Here is a 24,819-nt window from a genome sequence, read left to right as displayed (position 1 = left end):
TGGACCCCCTTTTGCCTTCAGAACTGCCTTCGCTATATTGCAGTACTGCTGTGACGTGGTAACAATGCACAATTGATACTACCAAGAAATGATGCCCTCACTATTACTCCACCAGGCTGAACTGTTGATGCAAGACATGATGAATCCAGGTTTTCATGTTGTTGATGCCGAATTCTGACCCTACTAACCGAGTGTCGCAGTCGCAGCAGAAAACTGGTCAACAGATCAGGCAACATTTTTCCAATTGTCTATTATCCAATTTTGGTGAGCCTGTCCAAATAGATGTTGCCAAGACACGTGACAAATGGGTCGGAAACGCCTTTTGCCCCAATTTTGGGCAAATCAAATTCTAGCGCTCATTAGAGAGTGGCCTTTGACCGCCAATACTAGTCGTTTAGACAATAAAAAACAGACCTAAAAGTAGATTTGGTTGGAGCAATGACGTCACGTTGGCAATCTCTATTGTAGCCCCAGGTTCCTGGTTCTTAGCTAACAGGTGTGGCGCCTGGTGTGGACTTTTTGCTGCTTTAGGCCATATGACTCAAGATTTGATGTGCTGAGAGATGCTCTTATGTGTACCTCGGTTATAATGAGTGGATATATGAGTTACTGTTGCCTTTCTATCATCTCGAACCAGTCTGGCCATTCTCTTCTGGCCTCTGGCATCAACAAGGTATTTTTGCTCACAGAACTGCAGCCTACTGAAAATTTTCTCTTTTTTGGACCATTTTCTGTAAACCCTGCAGATGGTTGCATGTGAACATCTCAGTAGATCAACAGTTTCTGAACAGTTCCAAAAGCCATTCCATGTTCGAAGTCACTTAAATCCCTTTTCTTCCCCATTCTGATGCTTGGTTTGAACTGCAGTAGACTGTCTTGACGCATCCACATTACATTACATTACATTACAATGCGTTGCATTTGGCAGATGCTTTTTAACCAAGCAACTTACAATAGAGGACATAATCATGGCCAACATCACCAGCAGATAGGCCTACAATGTGCACAGGAAATATACAGAACAGCAAGTGCAGATGCTAAGAACAACAATACCATGCTGCTCAATACCATACCAGCTCAATACCATGCATAGCACCTACTTGTACAGTATAGCACCATCAATCACAAACTCCCAAACAAGAGCAGCACTGCAGGCCGATTCCATACCATAAGATCTGTATGAAAATTACAGAACAAGTCATATTATGGACAATACAAGTCTTATATCGTACATACTGTCAAAGGGACCCATTCCTCATTTCCCACAAGCCACATCCCATGCACAATGTTTAAATGTTGTAGTAGTAGCCAGGCCACGCCCTCGTAGTCATGCAACACCTTCGCCGTTGCTTCTAGTCAGGCCAAGATCAATGTAAATAGCGATCTCCGGAAAAAACGGGAACTCCACCCACTTTGTTGGTTACCAGTCAACCAGTAGCAAAGGCGGGTCAACCATGCTGTTTGGGAAACGTAAAATTGTTATGCTCTTGGTCAGAACAACTCTCGAAGAGATTTGAAAGTCGATGATAATCAGGCTATTGTAGTAGGCCTACGGGGAATGTGTATTATTATTTATTTGCTATCTATTCTTTTCTATATCCTTGTTTGGAGCACTTGTCTGCTTGTCAGTTTCCGTTTTTTGTTGTCCTTGTTTTGTTTTTGTTATTGCCCTTTGTCATTAGTATTGTGTGGTCTGTGCAAGTTTTTATTGTGACTGATGTCAGTACTGTGTTGTTTGTGTGAGCTTTTGCTACTTTTACCTGCAACCAAATCTACCTTCGGGTATAAATAAAGTCACCTTACCTTACCTTACCTTACCTTATTGCTTACTTGCAGCACATGGCACATAGGCTAGCTTTTATATATGGTTTACTTCCTATAGGATTATTTGCACAAAATGATATTTATACTACACATCGTGACACAGTGTAGCGTGATATTTATATTACAGATCGTGACACAGTGTAGTGGCTCTGGTGTCAGCGTCCTGCTCATTCCATGGTAGGCTGTGTGTCTGTTGGGCAATGTTTTATTTATTTATTTATTTTAAATTGCGAAGATTGTGTCTTAATATGTAGCATAGTGCAATGTAATTTTTGACGCTTTCAGTTTTGCCAACCTTCTCAGCATTTTTAGATTGTATTTTTAGAGGTATAAAATGTACATGCCGTACAAATTTGTTTTTTTGTCACTCTTGCAGTTGAATTTATATAATATATCGGTACACTGTATCAGTTCAATGAATGACTAAATATACAGTAATCCACCCATACAAAGTAGTTGAGGGAGTGAGATGTTTTAATGCAAGACTTAAGAGAAATTGTTTGTGTCTTGTCCTTCAGGGGCCTATACTACAAAGCTGGTTCAGGATAAGTTAAGGTTAAGTTAAGAGGTAAATCATCAAATAGAAGATCCTGGAGCCTCATTTTCTCAAGAAAAACTCTTGTATTAAGATGATTTACCTCTTAACTTTACCTTAACTTATCCTGAACCAGCTTTGTAGTATAGGCCCCAGGTGTAGTTGTTTGCTTTGGTCAGTATCATTTACTTATGATAAACAGCATCTGATGCCTTCATGCCCTAAGGGAATGAGGACACATCACCATACATATCCAGATAAAATGCAGGTGATCAATTTCTGTAGCAGAATCTCTTCTCATTAGAAGAACTGTGAAATGTGTTCAGTGCTGTGGTATTATTTTGGTTACACTTAATTTAACTGCCCTTATGATATTACTTGTGGATAGTGTAATAAAGTATGTAATATGCACATACATGTGAATGTAACATCATGTATACTTGCACTGTACCTTAAAGTTAGGGTTAGGTTTACAGTTTTCGTTGTGTGTCGTGAACACTTGTGTGCTGTGGAGTGCTGTGTCACAATGACAATGGGAATTGGAGTTTCCCAATCGGGCTTTGTCTTTCACTTTCACAAAAAAAAACACACTGTTATTAAATTAAAGCGTTAGGCCTATCTATTACCAATTTTTTTTATTATTCATCTTTCTTTAATTTTGCTCAGCATCCAATCATGATTCATCACACAGTGACTCTAACACTGTGGCAGATGATGATGCCGGGTGGGTGCCTGTGCCTGTGACTGCCACTCTGTTTCTTAAAATACACCGCGGCTCAGGCGGGAGTCCGGCCACCGATGCCCAGTTTCCCTGACGCACAGCGTGGAGAAATATCTAGCCTGCCTGCCTGCCTCCACTCATGTGGAATGACTCTTGGCAGCCCGACACACCTCGTCGCTAGCTATCCTATCGCATAGTGTTACTGTATATTTCTTACATGGGGGAAAATAAGGGTTGTCTTGCCAGGACATCTACGACAATTATATTTTTTAAATGGTATTTTATAGCTTGGTATTAGTGGTAGGACTCTTGGCAGCGCGACGCACCTCGCTAGCGATCCTATTGCCTAGTGTGTTACTGTATACTTCTTACATGGGGGAAAAAGGGTTGTCTTGTCAGGACATCTACGATAATTATATTTTTTAAATGGCATTACCTAACTTGGGTATTTAATTTTTAAATAGAAATATGTTTGTATTCCATATTACAATTCCAATGTTCCACTCATGTGGAATGACTCTTGGCAGCTTGACACACCTCGTCGCTAGCTATCCTATCGCCTATTGTGTTACTGTATATTTCTTACATGGGAGAAAAAAGGGTTGTCTTGTCAGGACATCTACAATAATTATATATTTTTAAATGGTATCTACCTAACTTGGTAATTTATTTTTTTATAGAAATATGTTTGTAATCCATGTTCCAATTAAATAACAACAGTTTCCATTACCTGAGTCATATAATACGTTTGGGGAAGAATGGAGAGTGATGTTATATGAGCTGTGTGTTTATTGGTGTTTATCTCATGGAAGGATCGGGAAGCACGCCCAACACCTTGTAGTCTAATGCTTTACACTGGGTGTTTAACTTTGTCAATGAATGAACTCCAATCTCAAAAATAAATGAATAAAGAAGCACTCATCAGATTTCTTTATTTAATTTATTTGTGAGATTTGTGTTTAGCTCATGGATCATGTGTGTGCGTAATGACTGATTGCTTTGGGAGAGTGGCTGCATTCCACGGGAGAGATCCCACACGTGTGACATGAGCTGTGTTTATTGGTGTTAATCTCATGGATCATGTGCAGTGGTGTAGTCTACGTAGAACGCAGCAGGTATACGCAGTATACCCACCTCCAAATTTCAGGGATTTCAGTATACCCACTTACTGTAAAATTGATTGATCCATTATTTATAACAGTACAGTACAGTATACCCACTTAAAATTAATTGATCCATTTAGAATAGTACAGTATACACACTTCAAAAAATGCTCAAATATTCAGTATACCCACCACAAAAAGTAGACGACACCCCTGATCATGTGTGTGTAATGACTGATTGCTGTGGGAGAGTGGCTGCATTCCACAGGAGAGAGAGACCCCACACACACGTGCGACACGACCATCTGTCACCGTTCCCATCGGCATGGCAACCCTCCCTCCTCTCTCCTCGTATATATAGCTCAGTGAGTGGGCTGCGGCTGATGGGTTGGTCACCATCTGACTTGCTGCTCAGCAGTGGTACCGTATCCATCTTGGAAATAGGTGCTCAGAGACCTATTGTTACGGTATCTCCTTTGCAGTTTGGTGTAACTAACTCACTTAAAAACATCATATTTTACATCATGGGTCCCGAACGCCCCTGGGCCCGGGCAACCGTATCTCACGCCTTTCGTAAAGTATTCACGAAAAAAAAGAACTTTAATTTTCATGGTGCATTCACGTAATTGCCCGTTTTTCGTGGTTGGGCAACGAAACGCTGCCTATTCATTTGAATTGCCCGACTGCTGCCTAGCAACCCACTAGTTTGACGCCCTTTCGGTACCGTCACATGGTAATCAAACAATCCAAACAAGCAATTTAGGGTTAGGTTTAGGTTTAGGTTTAGGGTTAGGGTTAGGGTTAGGATTAAGGTTAGGGTTAGGGTTAGGTTTAGGTTTAGGGTTAAGTAGGGTTAAGGTTAGGGTTAGGGTTAGGTTTAGGTTTAAGGTTAAGGTTAGGGTTAGGGTTAGGGTTAGGTTTAGGTTTAGGGTCGTATGACATAAGGTGTAAGTACCGAAAGGGCGTCGAATTAGTGAGTCCCGAGTGTACCAGCAGTGTTCTGTCAGCACCCCCTCCCCCCCCCTGCAGACGCTTGGATAACCATAGCAGCAGTGGGACAATTCAAATGAATAGGCAGCGTTTCGTTGCCCAACCACGAAAAACGGGCAATAACGTGAATGCACCATGAAAATTAAAGTTCTTTTTTTCGTGAATACTTTACGAAAGGCGTGAGACAGGGCTCGCCCGGGACAACTGTCCCCTTTGTGCCCCCTTCCCTGTTACAACCTAGTGATGTCAGACAGGTTTCACTGGTGTACGTGTACAATTTCACTGGAGTCAGGCATTAAGCTGTAACCGTAAATGTATGCTGTATGTCTATGGCACCAGTAGCAGCCGTTACCCATTTAAGGGCCCTAGAAAAATATAGACATGGGGAACTTTTGAATTATTTCCGCTGGTAAATATCATGGTGTGACTGACTGCTGGGGGACCCCTACAATGGGCAGTTTTGATGGGCCCCTAGGCAACTAACTGCCTAATCTGTTTATTGGTAAAACTGGCTCTGGCCACCAGATACAACCTATAGCTGCTTTCAATTCTATGAAAATGCAGTGTTCAATGATGTCTGATGTCTTTCTACCAGAAAGAGCCAATTATAGCTCTCTCATTTTTCTACATATGTGAGAGAGCAAAAAATAATAATTGCTCTAGTGTTACGCCACTCACAGTGTCTTACTGTGACACTGCTAGTGTGTTACTGCTAGTTGCCTTCAGACAGTCAATCATTCACAACATCAGACTTTGCTGTACTGTTGCAGGGTTATTAAGTGAAACAGAGCTAAGAAGTAGGCTACACCCACCAAAATGAATAATTACCGGTATATCAGTGGTTTTCAAAGTGGGGACCTGGGACCCCTGAGGGGCCGTGGGGGGGTGCCAACAGCAGGTTGGTTAGAAAAGTATACTGTAACACAAAAAAAAGTGATAGGATAAAATGAATACCTAACGTAAAACAAATTAAAACGAAAAACAAGCTAAAGAATATCCCAGCATTATAATAATCTATTGAGTCTTTGACAGTTGTGAAAGGGGATACACAGAAAAAATAGAATCTTTGTTATAAGATGTTTATGTGAGAGGACTTCGGGACATAAACTTGTACACACTCAAGCGCACTAAAATACAACATAAACGGACTAACATACATAAAAACGCAGAGGACACAGACAGGTGAGACACAGGGTCAGCAGCAGAGCCGCGCCCCTAATGATGTGTGACGCGACCCATGTGGGGGACCTTGGGTGGAATACTACCGTTACATGGGGGGCCTTAGTTGCCATGGTTAAGTTTGGGAACCCCTGCGCTATATCACTTCTGGTGTTGTTTGTTTACTTTTAGCAAACAAGAGGCTGGTTGACTGGTGCGTAAACTACAGCACCACAGCGGCAGAAGCACTAATGCAATATTCAATACAATACAGAGGAAAGCACATGGTATCCTAGGCCTGCTCATTTGCTCCCGTCCTAATGGAGAAACAAACAACTAGACGTTTTAAATTATGTAAAGTTATAGCTACCGTTAAAGTGGTACGGGATGTTCTCGCTCACATGCTGTAGAGTAGACAGATGTGTATCAACGAGATCTAAAAACATGTGTCCTCAAATAGTGTCTTCAAACTCTTCAGACTAGAGCTCAACGGCTCCTCCACCTCACCATTTCGCCAGTTGGCTTATGGTAGCAACTTCACTGCATTTAAAATTATTTAATTGGAAGAAACTGTATCTTCCCATATCTTTAAATTATATTACATAGTTTTACACGCTTTTTTATCCAAAGCGAATTACATTTACAGGGTAGTGGTTACAGTCCCTGGAACATTGTGGAGTTGCTCAAGGGCACTTCAGTCATGGAGAATCAAGAATCAAGCTTTTATTTGTCATTGACAAATGAGTTTGACAAAGAAATGATTTGACAGAGGGAGGAGGGAGGGAGGAATGGATTGGTATGGGTCGGAAGTGAACTTACAACTCTGTGATCTACAGTACAGTCCAACTTCCTAACTGTTACACCACGGCTACCCCAAATGTATTGTACTGTATGTATGGGTTAACTCTGGTGTTTTACAGGCTTGTTTTTCTGTTTTTTCTTCTTCTTCTTTTCACTTCCAGATTCCACAGATAAGTTATGCCTCTACGGCGCCGGAGCTAAGTGACGACAGGCGTTACGACTTCTTCTCGCGCGTGGTCCCACCGGACTCCTTTCAGGCCCAGGCGATGGTGGACATTGTGAAGGCCATGGGTTGGAATTATGTCTCTACGGTGGCATCAGAGGGAAGCTACGGGGAGAAAGGTGTCGAGGCCTTCATGCAAATATCCAGGGACACAGGTAAGAATTAATTTACACGTTCAGTAAAGAAAAAAACACGCACCTCTGTCTAAAAAATGGGTACAGGACCAGCAAGGTCACATGAAAATAGAAAATAAAGTCGGCACACCAGGCTCCCGAGTGACATTAAATGAAAAGAAACGAGAGCCTGGTGTGCGGACTTTATTTTCTATTTTAAGAGTTAATTTACATACATTGTTTTGTGATGCTGTAGTACTGGAAATGTTCCACTAAGCCGTTGTACTATAGATTACACTTGAAGACTTTGGTACCAGATTACAAATTCAGGCGCAATGGTATGGGAAAATGTGGAAATCTCTTTGGGGAAATGTTTTTATCAGTTTCTCCTTTGTTGGGCTTTTGAAGCAGCAATTTCATTTCAACATTTGGTATACCATATGGAGAGGGAAACATCTCAAAAAGTGTATTGGTATTGGGAGGATGGATCCCCATATGCACATCCCACCTCTCTGAGGCCAGGTGCAGGACAAAGGCACATCTGATAGTGGAAAAAGTAGAAGTCTGCACACTGTAGCTTCGCTTTGAAATGTATTAAGGTCATACAACATTTCGACCCAACAGGGTCTTCATCAGGCCTGACATTGGGAGGATCCCCCCTTTAGATGAGGCATCATGTTTTCAAGGAGGATCCTAGGGGCAGGAATAGGCCTGCTGCAGGATACATGTGCAGATGCACATTTCATGCACAAGTTCATTGCCCACGTCTTTACTGTCAATTTTGTCATCGCTTACCTCAACACTAGGTAGACTACGTACATAGACGCATGTGTTAAGTGCAATGTTGACACAACCTCCTGAGCGATCTTCCGAAAGACTGCATTAAGGTCAGTTGTGAAAGACAAATATTGGCAGAATTTTTTTGAGGAGAACCTCATTGGCTATCTGACATCAAGGTAATACCAGAGAGAGTAGAGAGAGAGAGGTTCCATTGGCCCATTGTTTCCCGGTTCTACAATTGCAAGGGGGAGGGGGGGGAATCCCCCTTTATGCAGACCTAGGCAGACCTAAGGACTGTTCTATTCAATGCTAGTGCTAATTTAGGCAGACCGGAACCTGGTCATGTTAGGTGCCCATAGCAACCTATTACATTGGCATATCTCTATATACTTAAAGAATAACTGGTAATACCTCTAGTACCGTGCACAGTCCTCTGAGAGTTTCTCCCACAAGTACTGTATGTGCACTTGCTTCGCACATGAATAGCATCTCCTCCAGTTCTGATGAAAGAACTCTCATCTGATGGTTTTTCCAAAATGTTTCTAGCATTCACAACTTGGCTGATAGACCAGATATTGAGTAGAGTACTTCTATTAATTCCGAACGGCATTGAGGTTTCTGTCAGCTTATATAAATACAAAAATGCATTAAACTATATAAAGTGAAAAGTGAAAGCCCATTGGGAAACTCCAACTCCCATTGTCATTGTGACACAGCACTCCACAGCACACAAGTGAACACTGCACACTGCACACAACGAAATTGCATTTATGCCTCACCCGTGCAAGGGGGCAGCCCTCAGTGGCGCCCCATGGGGAGCAGTGCGGTGGGACGGTACCATGCTCAGGGTACCTCAGTCATGGAGGAGGATGGGGGAGAGCACTGGTTGATTACTCCCCCCCACCAACCTGGCGGGTCGGGACTCGAACCGGCAACCTCTGGGATGCAAGTCTGACACCCTAACCGCTCACCCATGACTGCCCTATTGCACAGTAAATATAACCGCCTTCCAGCATATAACAAAGATAACAGTCTTCCAGCAGTTCACACACTGCATGTGCACGCACACACAAACACAGACACAGACACAGACACAGAGACACAGACACAGACACAGACACAGACACACACACACACACACACACACACACACACACACACACACACACACGCACACACGCACACACACAGACCAGCAGCGGTGATTGAATATGAACATAAAAGATATAGCGTAATCAATAAAGTCCCAAAAAGCAAAGCCGGTTCCAGAGAAAGAGACGGGGTCAAGCAGACACACAGCAACACTCAAACACATAAACACACACACACACACACACACACACACACACACACACACACACACACACACACACACACACACACACACACACACACACACACACACACACACACACACACACACACACACACACATACAGAGCTCTGGCAGGGTAGCGTGCCAATATTCTGTTCTCCAAGGCCAAGACCAAGGATACAGCCAAGATAAAGCCCAGAAAAGGAAAAGAGGAGCTTGTGAAATTTGTCGTGTATTTGAAGCTGAGACTTTTGTGGCATTAAAGGTGTACTGTGTAATATTTTTTAGTGGATAGTACAAGCTTCAACCAGTTACCAAATTTGATCTTTTCATGAATATTTACTAAATAATAAATCAATATTTACCAGTACAATCAAAGTACGGTAAGTTTTACAGCTAAAACTAGTATAATCAAAGTACAGTAAGTTTTAGGCCTACAGCTAAAAATGTCTATTTCTGGAAATTCAAAATGGCGCACAATGGAGAAGCTCTAACTTTTCATGTATGAAAAGTGCAATTTTCCCAGTCAGAATGACTACTTACACTATTCATTAAAAAATGTGACATTTGTGAATGGGCCAAATGAATTCTCTAAGTAAACTAGACAGTTTTTTGCACTTAATTTTTTTGCATTTTTTAAGCCGTAAGAGCCTCTTGGCACAGCATAGTTTAATTGAGTTTATTTGGTTTATTTCATCAGGGACCATGTGCAAAGTACACTAGTTACTTGAGTAAAAAGACAACCTGCACCAGATTATATCTTACAAGCTAATTTCTATCTGCAGTCTCTGGGCAGGTGAAAAACACAAAAATACAGTACAATAAGAGCAGCTACTCAGCCCCCCCCCCCCCCCCTGCCTGGATTCCAATGCTTTCGCTTAAATGATGTAACCTATTTAGGTATTCCCCACTGATTTGCATGGCCAGAAGACTGATGCATTTTTCATGGCAGCTTATTATAGACTGTCCCCTTATGTTTTCCCCTTACCTTTATGCTTTTTGCTTTTTGTTATATCTGTGAAAAAAGTAATAGCCTACTCCATCGTTAGTTTATTGATATAAATATATGCATATACACACACTTATGACCCTATGCTAAATGCCTAAAACATTGATATAATTCCTTTACATTCAATTAATTCTTATGTTGACGGAAGTAATTGAAAAATAATTAAGGACATTGTCATCATAATTTTTAATCCACTTATGTAACCAAAGTTGTTTTGCCTGCTTCACACTGCGCTGGCTGCATCTACTGACAAATGATGGCAGGCGTCAGGGCCGCTGACAGCTTTCGCTGGGCCCAGGAGAAAGTAATCTGAAAGGGCACCCCACCCAATACATTTAATGTAATTGAGACCCAATTCTGGGCCCCCTCTCCTTCTGAGCCCGGGACAAGTGACCTGTTTCTACCCCCTTGTCGGCTTCCCTGGCAGGCGTGCATCACACATGGGGTCTTTTTGACATACATTAGGCTACATACAGTATATTACCCACAATGCTTTTCGAGATCACCTCATGCAAAGGTGTCAATGACATCCATCAGCGCAGTGGACAAAGCGTGAAACAGGCACATTGCAGTATAGTGAAACAGGCATAGTGCACGATAGTGAAACAGGCACAGTGCAGGATGGTGAAATAGGCACAGTGCAGCTGACCAGATCATAGAGGACCCCTCTCACTCACCCCCTCCATCACTCCTTCCAACTGCTGCCATCGGGTCGACGGTTCAATGTTCCACTGACTGGCATACAAAAAGATACAAGAAATCCTTCCATCCCCTCAGCTGTAGCCTCACTGAACAACAGATGAACAATGGCTACGTTTACATGAGACACTTAATTCAGAATTAACTCACTTTAATTCTGAATAAAGCTTAATTCCGAATTAAATGAAAGATCAAAGTAAACTCGACGGAACTATTTAATTCGGAATTATTTATTCGGAATTAAAAAAGGCATGTAAACGTTGCCAATTACCAGCTATCCAGCCTTAGCATGCATGTATTATCTTGTCTTGTTTTGTCCTGTTTTGTCAAGTCTTGTCTAATGTCTGTGAGAATCACTGAAGCCACGCCAAAGACAATTTTCTGTTTCATGTGTAATAGACAATAAAGTTTTATCTTATCTTATCTTATCTTATCTTATCTTATCTTATCTTATAAGGCCAGATTCAGACTAGTGGGTCGCGGAACGGCAGCGAGACGACTGAAGTCTTTCTGCTTAGTTTCGGCCGGTGTGTTCTACTCTGCCTTTCACACCGACAGCGTCGGCATGCGCGGCCAGTCCTGTTCAAAATCCCCCCACAGCCAAAGCTAGTTTGCTACTTTGCCATTCATTTGAATGGGACACCGCCGGCCGCTGCCGTCCAAAATCCGCTCGAGTTCTATTTTCTGAAAGCAGCGTGGAGCGGAGCCGGCTCCCTCGCTGCTACCGCCCGACTACCGCCAGCCGGTGTGGAAGGACAGATCTGTTTCGATGTAGTTTTGCCACCGTCGATAAAAATTGCTTCTGTCCTGCGACGCTTCACCGCTCTGGTGTGAATTAGGACTAACACAGGCAGTTATATAACACAGCAAGTGCACCTGTTCAAATAGTGGAGTATCTCAGTACAGAAAAATGCATCAGGCCTACTGTGACGGAGGTGACAAAAAGTGTAACATTTTATGTGACGTTTTATGCTAAATGAGTTTCCATATCAAAAAAGTTAATTTATATACACAACACATGAAAATTGCCACCGAGGGCTTTCTTAGCTGCATCAAAAAGGGCCATTAACCCATTTTGACCTGAAGACGTCTGTTGAAGAGGCTAAAGCTTGTCAACGCTTAGGCTTCTTAAAACTTAATTTCTCTGTAGCCGGTATAGGGAGATGAAATTTAAAAAAGGATAGTTTAGGCCTTCCTTTGTATGGCATCTTCACATGAGGGCAAAGGTTTAACTCTTGCCCATTCATTTTAGAAAGTGACAAACTTGCCTACAGTATGTCTTTCATCTTCAAACATCACTTGAATCCACTGACCTTCATCTATGGGATCGTCAGATATCTCCATCTCAACTACTCAACATCCTCATTTCCAATCAAATCTGAATCATGTCCTTGATATCGCGACCGTCATTTATGTGGGCCATTTATGGTCACAAACGTCTGTTCTTTTACTGTCTGACTGAGAGAAGAACTGCACAGTCAAATGAGCACAGGTGTTTTTTGTGTAGCTCATGTAGGCCTATTTACATAAACTACAAAACATTTTGTTAGTAACACACTCTATTTTACATCCCCTATGTGTATTTCAGGGATCAGATAACATAACATTTGCCCTGTACTTTTAAAGTGCTCACGTCGTTGAAACCCACATGAATGTCACTCCCAGTGTTAATGGTAAATGAGCAGATGCGGTGGTCTGTATGAAAGGTAAAACCACACAGATGTGTCACCCGGTCAAAATGGGTTAAAAAGCAAACTATGCTTATTTGTGTTCAGTTGTCTATTGTATATCTTTCCACTGTGACATCTGTGCTTGGGAAACCATGAATAAGCAATGTGAAGTACAGTACATATGGCATATTGACAACAGATTGTAAAATAACAACATCTGTGGCAACATATCTGTGTTCTGTTCTATTTTGGACTTAAACCTGGATAAGATGACTATCTACTGTTACCAGGGCTGACTAGTGGGCTGACTTTTGGCTTTAAGCCCCCCCCCCCCCCACCCCCCATAATTAGCAGCGCAGAATTGACTCACTGGTGGGCCCTGCACCCTCGTGGGCCCCTATTTCCAGAAATGTAAAAAAAAAAAAAAAAACCCATTCACTTCTGACAATAGGGGCCCACCGGGAAATGCCTTCTATGCCAGATGGCCTGTCCTGTCCTGACCGTAACCACTTCATTTGTTGATTGATTGATGCATATTTGTTTCAGTATTGGTGGTTGAGCTCTGGCCACCATCCTGCACAGCGCACCTTTATTCTTGTGAGTACATAACTTGCAAAAAAGTGATTTATGTCCTTGATTTTTGTCTCCTCCCTCCAGGTGGAATCTGCATTGCCCAGTCTTTAAAAATCCCTCATGATCGCAAGCAGGCGGACTTCGACAAGATCGTAGACCAGCTTTACAGCACCAGCAATGCTCGAGCAGTCATCATATTCGCCTCTGATGAGGATATCCGGTAAGCAAGTACAGCTAATGTCCATGTCCATGTGGGCATTACGTGTATTTATGTAAGCTACTTGACACCTTAATTTCCCCCCGGGGATCTATAAAGTAACTCTAATCTACTCTACACTACAGCTTGTAATCCCAATATTACCAATTATAGCTAAAACACAGAGAAGGCCGTCCATCCAGATGTACAAGTAAAGAAGGAAGAATGAATGTTTTTCAGTTGTGCCTTCTGAGCCAGTTGTGCCTTCTGTGTTAATTCTTAACTACAGTAACATTTATTTTTATATATATATATATATATATATATATATATATATATATATATATATATATATATATAGTCTAATAGTAATAAATAATATACTGTGTGGTGACAGCAGTGTTTTGAAAATCAATGCTCTGCACAGTTTGCTTCTTGCAAACTGTTGAAGCATGATGCATTTTGTATAAACTGTGCATTTATAAGTAGTAGTAGTAGTAGTAGTAGTAGTATTAAGTGTATCACAGAAGTGAGTACACCACTCACATTTCTGCAGATTTAAGCGGTCAGGGCGTCAGACTTGTAGTCCAAAGGTGGACGGAACGACTTCCGACCCGCCAGGTTGGTGGGGGAGTAATTAACAAGAGCTCTACCCCATCCTCCTCAAAATAATTGAAAACGCAGCCATTAATGTCTCATTCTCTGGCAACAAAAGTGAGTACACCCCTACAGTACAGTGTGTAAAAAATGCATAGAGAGGTTAATGGTCTGCTTCGTGATCTGCAGTTGACGTATATGTTTCCTTTGGTGAACGGCATCCATGCAGTCCCAAACAGGGCTGGCCTGGGGGATAAAAAGGGCCCAGGCACTTTTGGCTTAAAGTGGCCCCTCATAATTAGCGGCGCAGAACTGACTCACCGGTGGGTCCCGCACCCTTGTGGGCCCCTATTTTCAGAAATGCATTTATGAAATGCATTTTTTACATACTATTGGGGTGTGCTCACTTTTGTTGCCAGAGAATGAGACATTAATGGCCACAATGACCACAAGGGTGCGGGGTTCACCAGGAAATGCCCGCTATGCCAGACGGCTAGGCCCGCCCTGGTCCCATGCCATGCCAGTGCCACTACCATGCTGGACTGGAGGCATGGGACACTTGTCTTTGTACTGCTTACTGCCACACAGGGCCGCTGACAGCTTTGGCTTGGCCCAGGACAAAGTCATCTGAAAGGGACCTCCCATCCCATCCCATACATACAATATAATGAGAACCCAAATCGGGGTCCTACTTTTCCCTGGGTCCGGGACAACTGACCCCTTTGTCCCCCTCTGTGGGCTTCCCTGCTGCCACACATGCTTGACAAACAAATGTGTTTATCTTGGTCTCATCAGAGACAAACAGACTAAGGATATGGATTGCTGGAAACATGTCCTATGGTCTGGTGATGACACTGAGGTAAACAATTTTGTTTTAGATGGTGTTAAGTACTGTATGTGTGGCAGTAAGTGAGTTAGTGTTGTCCCATGAAAATATATATAGGTTACATATTTGCAAAGATGTGAGGTGTGTTCTCTGTATTCTGTGGTACACTCTGAATACATGGTTATAATTTTCTGAGAGGGGAACATGACTTTTATAAGTATGGTACTTTTTCAGGGGAATTCTCAATGCCAGTAAAAAAGCTGATCGAGTCGGGCACTTCCTGTGGATCGGCTCAGACAGCTGGGGAGCCAAAAACAGCCCCATTCACCTACTAGAAGAAGCGGCTCTGGGAGCCATCACTATCCTCCCCAAGAGAACCACCATCGGGGGTAAGGCAGACAACTATTACATTACATTACACTTAGCTGATGCTTTCATTAATTCAAAGTGACTTACAACTATTATTTTTCAGGGTATTGGTTACAGTCCCTGGAGCGAAGTGGGGTTAGGTGACTTGCTCAAGGGCAATTCAGCCATGAATGGAGATGTAGGGAGAGGTCAGGGGGGATTTGAACCAGCAACCCCTAGATTGAAACACCCACTCTCTAACCACTAGGTCACGGCTGCCCTAACTCTCCAACCAGATGGTTGACTGACACATTATATGAAAAGATAATGTTGGCATAAACAGTATTCATATTTGTCCTCCCCTCTCATAATGTGAGACATACTGTGCATCAGTCTCAATGGCAGATATTTTGGTGGTGATTTTATTTCAGTAACCTCTTCTACAAACCCAAACCTAAACTGTTTAAACTGAGCCCAAAATGAATCTGAAAAAAAATCAGGGCTGTATAATAATTGAAATGGGAATTCAAAAGATATGACTGAATTTACAAGACACTACAATGCTACATTATTATGGAATTGTTCAAAGTGAAATGCATTGACATGTTATGTGGAGTGGTCTGTGGAACATCACTGGCGTTTAGGTCAAGCCAGTTATATTCTTCAGTTATATACAGTACGTAAGCCCTGCCAACCAGACCCCTTCAGTAACATACAGTACGTAACACCCTCGCAAATGAACTTAACGCTTTCCATGCACGTTTTGACAACAGAGACTTTACAACACCACAAATAGGGCTACAGATTTTGTAACCTATTTCTCTGTTTCTGTCAGGGCCATTACATTTGTATTTATATATTTGTCCATTACATTTATATTTGGCGGTGTAGCTCTGTTCAGAGGAGAGCACCATGAGCACCAAGAAAGCAGAGATTCAGGGGACAGCAGCTGCATCGGTAATACTCACCCAATATAAGATTAGGAGAGGAAACAATTCCCACATGAACAGAGCAGGCAACAAGACAAATTGCATTCTTCCACGGCCCATTTTCTACCCAGTCCAGCCCCACATGACATGGCTCGGCCGCCGTTTATTGCTTTTCAATTAGCCATGAACGACACGGCACAGGTAAAAAAAAAATAATAATAAAAAAAAAACAGCCCTCGTTTTTTTTGCCTTGCTGCATTGGGCTGAGTGGGTACTGTACCCATAATACTCTGCAACATCTCCCCCACAATTGTGAATCCTTACACAGAAATGGCGGCTGGCCACCCAATCAACTACCTTAAAATGATCTTTAATTTGACACTTCATTACTTTGATATTCAAATTATTAAGCAAAATTCAACATTGTAGTATCTAAATGTGATGTTGCTCAAACTATTTATAGCCTATTCCATGATTTAAGTGTCTGTCAGCCTTACGTTAGTCAAACTAATGGGTTTGTTTGTGAAAGGGAAGAAGGGTACAGCTGTGACTCACCAGCCAGATTAATTGACCGCTTAACCATTTTCATCTAGGCAGGGGAACGTGGCCAAACCATGACTCTAACAAAGAGGATATTATAACTTAAATAAACATGCGAGCAAAGAACGTCATCATGGTCTTGTCAATATTAAAATGGAACATCATCCTCAGGCAATGTAAATGCTGTTTGGCTTTCTTGCATGCAGCTTTACATGATTGATTGTTTAGTAGCATTCCTGCTGTTCTGTGACAACAAATCTGTCAGGGAAATGACTTGTTGCCCAAAGGTTGACGGTTCGACTCCCGACCTGCCAGGTTGGTGGGGGGAGTAACTAACCAATGCTCTGCCCCATCCTCCTCCATAACTGAGGTACCTTGAGCATGGTACTGACCCGCTGCACTGCTCCCTTCGGGCGTCATTGGGGGCTGCCCCCTTGCACGGGTGAGGCATAAATGCAATTTCATTGTGTGCAGTGTGCAGTGAACTCTTGTGTGCTGTGGAGTACTGTGTCACAGTGACAATGGGAGTTGGAGTTTTCCAGGTGGGCTTTTTTCATATGTGAGCAACGGTTTCAGGCCCAGCCTGGGTCATTTCCCAACCTTGCCCCATCTGTCTCCTACCCACTTATAAGTACTTCCTGTCACCATCTTCACTGTATCTATCATAATAAAGGCACTCGGCCCCCACCTCCTAAAAAAGTAGCTATCAAAACAGCCAGAAAACACTTGTAACACCATCAGGCTTAGAAAGTGGAGGAGAACCATTTGCGATTTCAGCACCACTGACCATGGACAGCAGCAAATGGCCGCAATCACCAGATGTGCTGTGAGAAGTGATCTTCTCACCTCACAAAATTCTATTTCCAGATTGTTTTGAAGCATGTACTTTTTGTGAAGTTATGTACTTCAGGTTTAGCCTGACAGGCTAGACCATTCATTTTGAGTTACTTCATGAACCAAAAATGAATTATGAAGTAATTAATCTGGTCTGGTAAAACCAGGCTACTTCAGGTTCCCTTTCATGCTTATAGTCACAGATCTTTCATTCTCTCACGGTCATTATTCAAGTATTAGTCATTAGAGGAACTTTTCAATATTTAAGTGATAGAACAATGTTAATCTGATTTAGGTTTTCTGTAGTACAACATGACAAAATACAGTATACAGTTGGGCGCTTAAAAAAATCATAAACCACACAGACATTGTAACTATGTGATTACAAACACTAAATACTGAAATACTGAATACTGGTAGTACAACAGCAAATCCTCAGCTAATCCTCAAAAACCCCAACAAATTTCATTACATTTAGCAGATGCTTTTATGCAGAGCGACTTACCAGGAGGACATATGTACCAAAGCAAGTGCAGAGTGTGGGATGAATACAGAGTACATCAGTAAACACGTTAAGTGGAAGCAACACAGCCATACACCAACTGTGGAGGACCTATACAGAGTGTGCAAGCAGGACAAAGTAAGTGCAGGGTTATAGAGGGTTGCGGATAAGTAGAGTTAGTTTTGCTATGCAGGGAAGCGCTCTGGGAAGAGATGAGACTGTCATGAGCCTGTCATCCCATCAGACGGCCCGGCTCACAATTTGTGTCTTCCATTTTCAAGGACCTCTCTATAAGAAGACACATTTGTCATAATCCAATTTAACACAGAAAATAAACAAAATATCAAGAACATGACCATACCGTATCCGACATTAATGAAAAGCACTGACATTTGCATCTATACTTACCACAGCTTAGATTTTCTAGAATTCCTTGGGGTCCGTGAAATAACTTAATGATTATGTCAGTCACTATTGAAATCATGATCACTCAAGTGATTTTTATTATTCTTATTCTTATCATTTATTATAATAATCTTGGTCACACTGTTTTTGTCAACAAAAAATACCTCCTTCACCTTTCAGTTTTGGGAAATGTATTGAGAAAAATAGCAAATAATAATTTCAATTACGCATATGGAGATAGTTTGAAAATCTCTGCGGCAGAGCTGCAGTTGGGATGGAAACTCAGAAAGTAGAAGTGACCTTCTCCCAGACATATCACCTGATGAGGTAGTATGACACAGCGATAAACTCAAAGGTTTGAGCACAAGAGAACAACGCAAAAGCTAATATCCGTCAACTCTGGAATTACACAAGCACCGCCGTGACACCTCTTATATAAGCCACAAGACAGGATTTGGGTTTGCAACCACCTTCAGTGTAAAGCCTTCAGCTTCTTCTTCTTCACTGAAAAACTACAGCAGGCCCCTTCGTAGGCAGATCCTTATCGGAATTGCCTTTCCCAGCAATAGTGCAATACCCATGTCACATTGTGATATTCTTTTACCATCTCCATCTCTGCTCTAAAGCCACCCTAAATAGGCGAAGCATGTCTAAATGGTTTAAGTCCTACTGTACCTACTAGCTATGTTCTAAATATACATGCAGAAATTTGGGACAACCTTAGTTGAACAAGTGAGTTGAATGCACATTCATATTAATAATGTAGTTTTTTAAGTGGTATGAACAAATAACACCCTTAAATGCAGTTCATACATAATATGAATACATGTATGACTACATAAATATATTTATGTACACCCCCCCATCTACCATTAATGTAATGCATGGCTACATCACAGATATATGTTTTATTGCAAGTCAACCCTCTATGCAAACTATACCCATGGGAGCACACGTATTCATGATAGTGTACATTCACATAAGGTGGAGGGACCCCACCCCTGCCGTGGCCAAACGATAGGGTACTCGTCTACCACGCGGCTGACACGGTTCGAATGCCGGACCGGGTCCTTTGCCAGCCCTTCCCCGTCTCTCTCTCCCCACTCGCTTCCTGTCACCACCTTTACTGTCCTGTCTTAAAGTAAAAAAAAAAGACCAAAGAAAATATATATATTTTTTTAAAGGGTGGAGGAACCCCTTCGAGAGAGATTTTGACAGCAGTAGGCCTATCATTGCAGTTTTCCGTCAATAAATTTAGGGAGGTGCGGCCTCACTCACAATCAGAGCCGGCCCGAGGCATAAGCGAACTATGCGATGGCTTAGGGCCCCCACGGCACCAGGGGCCCCCAGGAGAAGCAAAGTTGCAGAAAGAAATGAACCTTCCACCATTTTACCTAGTCATATTCAATATTTCTTTATCATGTACCACTTAGGCTACTGCCACAATGGAAACTGGTTGTGTAGTGGCATATAGGGATGTTTTCTTGGCTCGGTGTGAAAAACCCTACAACAAATGCAGAATATAACAAAGAGTAACAGTTTTGAAGCAAAACTAAGAGATTTCTTTTTGAGAAATGTTGCTCAGTGCATGATGGATCTACAGACAGCTATCCTTTGTCCTTAGCTCCTGCCCCTAACTAGTGCAGGTAAACATTATGAAGCATCTAAGGGTGTAGGGGGCCCCGGATTAAATTTTGCTTAGGGCCCCATGAAGGCTTGGGCCGGCCCTGTTCACAATCTTGTCATTGTTGTCATTTGAATACAAGTACATAACCAGTCATAGGGGCCCTAGCCTAGTTTGCCTGCCTGGGTGTGACAGGCAAAATACACTAAATATATTTGGTGTTGATATTAGGCATGCCTGTGCAAACACAGATGCCCTGACAGCTTAACGAAATACTAAATGAGTAAGAAACATACATACATCGGTGGTGCTGTGGCGCAGCGCGCTAAGCTCCCCACATTTGGGCTTGCATGCCCACGGGAAGTCCGGCCGGGGTCATTTCCCGACCCTGCCCCATCTCTCTCTCCCAATCGTTTCCTGTCTACTCTCATAATTTCCTGTAATAATAAAGGCCAAAAATCCCCAAAAAAATACTTTAAAAAAAGAAACATACATACACTATAGTCCTAAGTGTAGTATTGTCCTAATAGGGTTTCGATCTCCACAAACTTCTACAGTACGCACATATTCACACTTGATATTTTCTTTTACTTCAGATATGTAAAAGTTTTATTTTTTACCTGACATGTTTCGACCGCCGAGGTGAAAGATAAAACGTTTACATGTCTGAAGTAAAAGAAAATCTCAAGTGTTGAGTTAAACAGTTAGACATAATGAACGTTACTCCCAAACACCCTTAAATGCAGTTCACATACTATGAATACATTTATGACTGCATAAATATATTCATGTACACCCCCTATCTACCATTATTGTAATGCTGGTTATATGTTTTATTGCAAGTCAACCCTCTTTTACCCATGCGAACAATATAGGAGCACATGTATTTATGATTATGTACATTACATTCACATAAGGTGGATAGCAGTAGGCCTATCTAGGGGTGTAAATCACAGCCTTCATGACGATACGATACGGTATCGATTTCTTAAATCAGGGATTCGATTTTTTTCGATACTTAAGAATTCCCCACGATACGATGGGATTCGGTTCGATTCGATTTTTTTCCAATTACTTTTCCACTACTATTGTGTTATGAAGCTAGGGCATTGCACAGGGGCCAGCGATTCGATTCTTTTCGATTCTTAAGAATGCCCCACGATACTATACGATTCGATTAAATCGTCGGCCGATACTTCCGATACATCGATACTTTTCGATTTTATTTACATCCCTAGGCCTATCATTGCAGTTTTCCGTCAATAGATTTAGAGAGGTGCAGCCTCACTCACAATGCTGTCATTGGAATACAAGTACATAACCAGTCATAGGGGCCCTAGCCTAGTTTGCCTGCCTGGGTGTGACAGGCAAAATACACTAAATATATTTGGTGTTAATATTAAGTGAAAGTGAAAGCCCATTGGGAAACTCCAACTCCCATTGTCATTGTGACACAGCACTCCACAGCACACAAGTGAACACTGCACACTGCACACAACGAAATTGCATTTTTATGCCTCACCCATGCAAGGGGGCAGCCCTCAGTGGCGCCCCATGGGGAGCAGTGCGGTGGGACGGTACCATGCTCAGGGTACCTCAGTCATGGAGGAGGATGGGGGAGAGCACTGGTTGATTACTCCCCCCACCAACCTGGCGGGTCGGGAGTCGAACCGGCAACCTCTGGGATGCAAGTCTGACGCCCTAACCGCTCACCCATGACTGCCCAGGCAAACACAGATGCCTTGACAGCTTTACGAAATACTAAATGAGTAAGAAACATACAGTACATACACTATAGTCCTAAGTGTAGTGTAGTCCTTAGGGTTTAGAACTAGTAGAGTAGAGTAGAGTAGAGTAGAGTAGAGTAGAGTAGAGTAGAGTAGAGTAGAGTATCATTTATTGATCGCAGGGGGAAATTAAGGTATCAAGTAGCACACATGCATAGGCTACATAAATACAGAAGACATTACACACAGGTATTACACACATCATTACACATATGTTAACCATATATAGCACACTCTTACATTCAGCCCAAGCCAGGTATCTTACTCTCTCTCTCTCTCTCTCTCTCTCTCTCTCTCTCTCTCTCTCTCTCTCTCTCTCTCTCTCTCTCGCTCGCTCGCTTGCTCACGCACGCACGCACGCACGCACACTCGCACAAACACACACACACAAAATTATAAAGTGTACAAAGAAAAAGTGTCCCAGAGATATATAACTCCACAAACTTCTACAGTACGCAGAGGCCTATTCCTGGTTCAGCAGGAGTTATGCGCGTGTGTCATTGTCAGGGCTAAGTGGGGTAGTTTGTAAGACAGTCCTCTTGCCATGTCCCAACTCAAGGCTGAAATCGTGATGGCAGCTTGTCAGCAAGGATTACTAATTTGAAAGGCTCAGCATACTCAGATGTGACTGCGGTGAAGGGAAATGGGATTTAAGTGACTTGAGTGCAGGCAATATAATTATTTTATCATTAAAAATGGGCCTTGATCCCATTCAGGACGTCTGTCCGTACTTAACTTGGGCTACATACTTTGGGATGGATGGTTTGCTGTGTAACTTTAGTGCTAAACATAGCCTACTATAGCCTTCATGTACATGATCTCCTGACCTACAGCAGGTCAGAGGTGGATAAACTCAGTGGTGTAGTCTACGTAGAAAGCAGGTATACGGAGCATACCCACTTCAAAATTTCAGGGATTTCAGTATACCCACTTAAAATTGATTGATCCATTATTTAGAATAGCACAAATATATACAGTATACCCACTTCAAAAAATGCTCAAATATACAGTATACCCACCATGAAAAAATAGACTACAACACTGGATAAACTCTAGCCTGATTATCATCGACGTTCAAATCTCTTCGTGACTTGGTCTGACCAAGAGCAGCATAACAATTAACATTTCCCAAACGGCATTTCCCAAACGGCCTGCCTTGGTTTGCGTATGGTTGTTTGTTTGCTTACCGACAAAGTGGGAGGAGTTCCCGTATTTTCGGGAACTCAGAAAGTTCTTGCATTGCTCTTGACCTGACTAGTTGCAACGCTGAAAGTGTTGCGTCACTAGGAGGGCACAGCCTGGCTAGATAAACTCAGGCCCGGACTCCAAATGCGGCTCGCCAAGCTATTTCATATGGCCCACAGACCCTACACAAGAAAGGTAACTTTTTAAAAAAGATCACTCTCACCCAACATCCTTAAAATGGCTACCCAAGCCCCCAAGGCTATTCATCTAAAGGCATTTCATTACGCGCTCCAATGAAAAGCTCAACAAGTTATGCCCGTTTATATTATTTCTTATTATTGACACGCAAAGTATCTGCTGAGACATCTGGGCCTTTGGTCAATATTCCAAACCAAATGTGGCCCTTGAGCCAAAATAATTGCCCACCCCTGCAGTAGGCGGACATTACAAGGAGAGGTAATGGACCCAGGAACTGCCAGGTGAAATCACAATAGGTCTCATGCATACAACACAACGCCATGCATACCAAACTTGTGCGAAAGGTATTAGGTATTGTCAAGCTCCAAAAAGTCCAGTTGCTCACAGCTCATTTCTCTTCACTAAAAAAGACCAGGAAAATGAGAATGGTTCCCAACAGCAATCTAGGTGTATTTCAAATTTATATCGCATTGATCCTAACAATGATGAATGATGTGCTGAAAAGTGTGAAGTGCGAGGCAGGCTACGGTAGAGTACAGCACAGATACTTTATTGATCCTGGAGGAGGTTAAGCCATCCAACAGCATGTATACTAGTGTACACGAGGCGAATTGCAAAAATCCACATATATCACCAGGACCCGCTTATCCATAAGGGCCAGCGGCACATGTGCCCAAGGCAGAGAGAGTAGAGATACTTAAAGAATCTCTTCTCAAGGGCACCAACCATTTTTGACCAGTGGAGGGATACCACAAGACCTAAACTTAACGAATATTGTTTATAAAGGGGGCACCAGTGAGGCACAGTGCCCAGGGGCACCACATTGGCTTAATATGGTCCTGTACGTATATCACAGACATCAGCTTACGTATACACATACAGTATGTACTGTAAATACACATCTCCCTGTTAAAGAGGGAAACAAATGAACAAGGCTATGAGTCATTGCAGTTCCTGCTGTCCTGTATTCTGGCCTCTTGCCTTGGTGTAATGCAATGCAGAGCTGTTTTTTTTTGTTTTTTTTTTTAAGGGGGTTGGGGGTGCAATTATTGATGATATCGAGGCTCCCGTTTTTCTGATGCGCAACTTTTATGTTCTTAGTCTGTGTGTTGAATAAAACTAAAAACATAATAACTATGTGATTATATTGAGAGTGGGTCTGTTCCATTGGGAGTACACTGCCACCACCTATTTATGTGAATCATCACTGAGTTATGATAGAGAGGCAATAGACAACAGTTTCAAATTAATTAAAAAAAAAAAAAAAAACGTAATGAGTCAGCCAATGCTTAAAATGAGCCATTCATGCGCGAACAATGACTCTTCAATGGTCT

At 42.2% G+C, this 24,819-nt stretch overlaps 1 protein-coding gene across 1 annotated transcript in view; it reads left to right on the top strand.

The window, feature by feature from the left end:
* Nucleotides 1-24,819, top strand: part of grm7 (glutamate metabotropic receptor 7) — a 68,060-nt gene that overhangs the window by 22,304 nt on the left and 20,937 nt on the right. The window contains exons 2-4 of the mRNA XM_063215244.1: nt 7,294-7,510; nt 13,599-13,734; nt 15,368-15,522. Coding sequence (XP_063071314.1) covers nt 7,294-7,510; nt 13,599-13,734; nt 15,368-15,522 — 508 coding nt within the window. The remainder of the gene's footprint in view (nt 1-7,293; nt 7,511-13,598; nt 13,735-15,367; nt 15,523-24,819) is intronic.

Source organism: Engraulis encrasicolus, chromosome 14 (assembly GCF_034702125.1).
Source record: "Engraulis encrasicolus isolate BLACKSEA-1 chromosome 14, IST_EnEncr_1.0, whole genome shotgun sequence".
In the NCBI taxonomy this organism is placed as follows: Eukaryota; Metazoa; Chordata; class Actinopteri; order Clupeiformes; family Engraulidae; genus Engraulis; species Engraulis encrasicolus.
Note: the sequence above shows the minus strand (reverse complement) of the source record. Positions and strands in the feature narration are given on the sequence as shown.